Raw genomic sequence first — 1,957 nt, 5'->3', positions numbered from 1 at the left:
AAGCTTTATATTAGCTAATATAAATATATATATTTATCAATAAACAATTTTATTTGTGAATTTTTTTTAATTATATACTATTTCCATAACTTAAAGTATTCATGATTTTTATTTTCCATTTTCTTTTTTCAAACAACTTTTTGAACGTGTCAAACACTAAATTTGAAAATTTCTCCAATTGAGATTTCAACTTCAACTTTGAGTTTTTGTTTTGTAAAAGTCCAAACTCTTCGTTAGACTCAACGTCCATTAATTTATTGTCGTCATCGTCATCTTCGTAATTTTTGTTGTTGTTATTACTACTACTATTATATCACTATAAGTTCATCATATTTTTATAATGACTAATGAAATTTATATTGAAAATAGTTCAATTGTACTTAACGCAATACATCCAATATCCAAAGTCTAAAAGTAAACACAATACAACCACACTAAAAAAAGACCACAATACAATTAAATAAAGAAAAACCAAACAAAACATACGAGACACAATACAAGTAAGTAAAATTCAAGAACGCATCCAAATGAGAAAATAGTTGGATCCATGGCCACATTGAACTTAAAATTCTACCCTGTCATATATCTTAAGGATCATCCACTTCCACTTCCGTCTGCACCAGCAAGGTTGAGTCATTGTGTTTGATTTTCTGCTAGTCCAGGAGAAGCAGTAACAGCCTTCCCTTTCCCTTCGCATGGAATATTCAAATTAAATGTTTGCATGTATTCTCGTGGTAATACAGAAAGAAAAGAAAAAAAAAAAATAACTCGTGTAAGTGCAACACGGATTGTAAAAGATTGATAATTGCAGATCAAAATATTTACTATGTTGGGCCGAGAGTAACCCACAACACCCCTCTTCCACATATTTGGTGTGTGTGAATTTTGATGTTAGACTCTTTTAAATGAAAAACAAAAAATTGGAATTAGAATCCTTACTTGCACCAAAGACACAAGGAGGATTTGTTTTGACTCCATTGAGCTCATCTATGGAAGAAATTGCTACAAAAGAATTATAACCACATTTACTTAAATTAATTAGACTTAAAAACATAGAATGAAATCATTTGACATCATTAATAGATGAAATCTAAAATATAGTTAATTAGAAGATATACGCATACCTTGATGATTAATCTCTCCTCCGTTGATGAGGATATTATTAATAAGCTTATTAGTGACATTCACTAAAGATGTGTCCACCTTTTCTAATTGGTCATATTGGTAGCTTTCAGCATCTTTTTTGATCGACCAATAGCCAAAACTTGCCAATGTCTTCAAATTTTCATGTTCTGCTTCCGCGACGTGCTTCTTCATAACTAGCTTTTGTTTCCCTCTTGATGTCCTTTTCGAGGTCATTCTGAATGAAGATAAGATCAAAGAAAGCTATGAAAAGATACAACAAAAAAGCTAAGAGCAAAGAAGCTATGAGATGTTGTAGTTCTTATTGTTATGTGTTTATATAGACAAATAAAATACTCGGGGTAGTTGAATTCTATAATAGTGACAAATAAGCTATTATTTTATTCTTTTTTTTAAAAAAAGCTTTTATTTTATTAAATGCAGTATCTAAAACATTTAATTATTTTAATTTAAGTCACTTTTTCATATTTTATTATTTTATAATGAATTTAAACTTTGAGCCAATTTTGTGTTTTGTCTAACTGGTATCAACATTTTTCAAAGAATTTTCCTTCTATAATATATTAAATAAAGGGTCTTTTTAACACGTATCCTCAGAACATTTGTTAAATAATCGAAAAATATAAATCTAGTGTCGAAAAGAACGATTTTAAGTCTTCGTGAGTTTAGCTCAATTGATAGGGACAATGTATAATATATATATTTTTTCCGTTGCAAGTGTGACATTTGTTATTTGATTAAATCCACATGTAATTTTTTAATAAAATTTTATAAAATAATTTGTGGTTTGAAATTAATATAATTTACTTAGCAT

At 28.3% G+C, this 1,957-nt stretch overlaps 1 protein-coding gene across 2 annotated transcripts; it reads right to left on the bottom strand.

The window, feature by feature from the left end:
- Nucleotides 1-332: 332 nt before the first annotated feature.
- LOC146942271 (uncharacterized) lies at nt 333-1,433 on the bottom strand. 2 transcript variants are annotated; one of them, XM_085756210.1, is made up of 3 exons: nt 1,125-1,433; nt 940-1,002; nt 333-689 (listed from the first exon to the last, which is right to left on the bottom strand). In XM_085756210.1, exons 1-3 carry the CDS (start codon nt 1,357-1,359, stop codon nt 634-636), a joined length of 354 nt encoding a protein of 117 aa, XP_085612336.1. In that variant the 5' UTR covers nt 1,360-1,433; the 3' UTR covers nt 333-633. The 2 variants fall into 2 exon arrangements, with proteins under 2 accessions (XP_085612336.1, XP_085612337.1); XM_085756211.1 differs by having other exon boundaries at nt 940-987.
- Between the last annotated feature and the right edge of the window lie 524 nt (nt 1,434-1,957).

Source organism: Medicago sativa, chromosome 3 (genome assembly GCF_051527215.1).
Source record: "Medicago sativa cultivar Bolivia chromosome 3, Bolivia_mono, whole genome shotgun sequence".
In the NCBI taxonomy this organism is placed as follows: Eukaryota; Viridiplantae; Streptophyta; class Magnoliopsida; order Fabales; family Fabaceae; genus Medicago; species Medicago sativa.
Note: the sequence above shows the minus strand (reverse complement) of the source record. Positions and strands in the feature narration are given on the sequence as shown.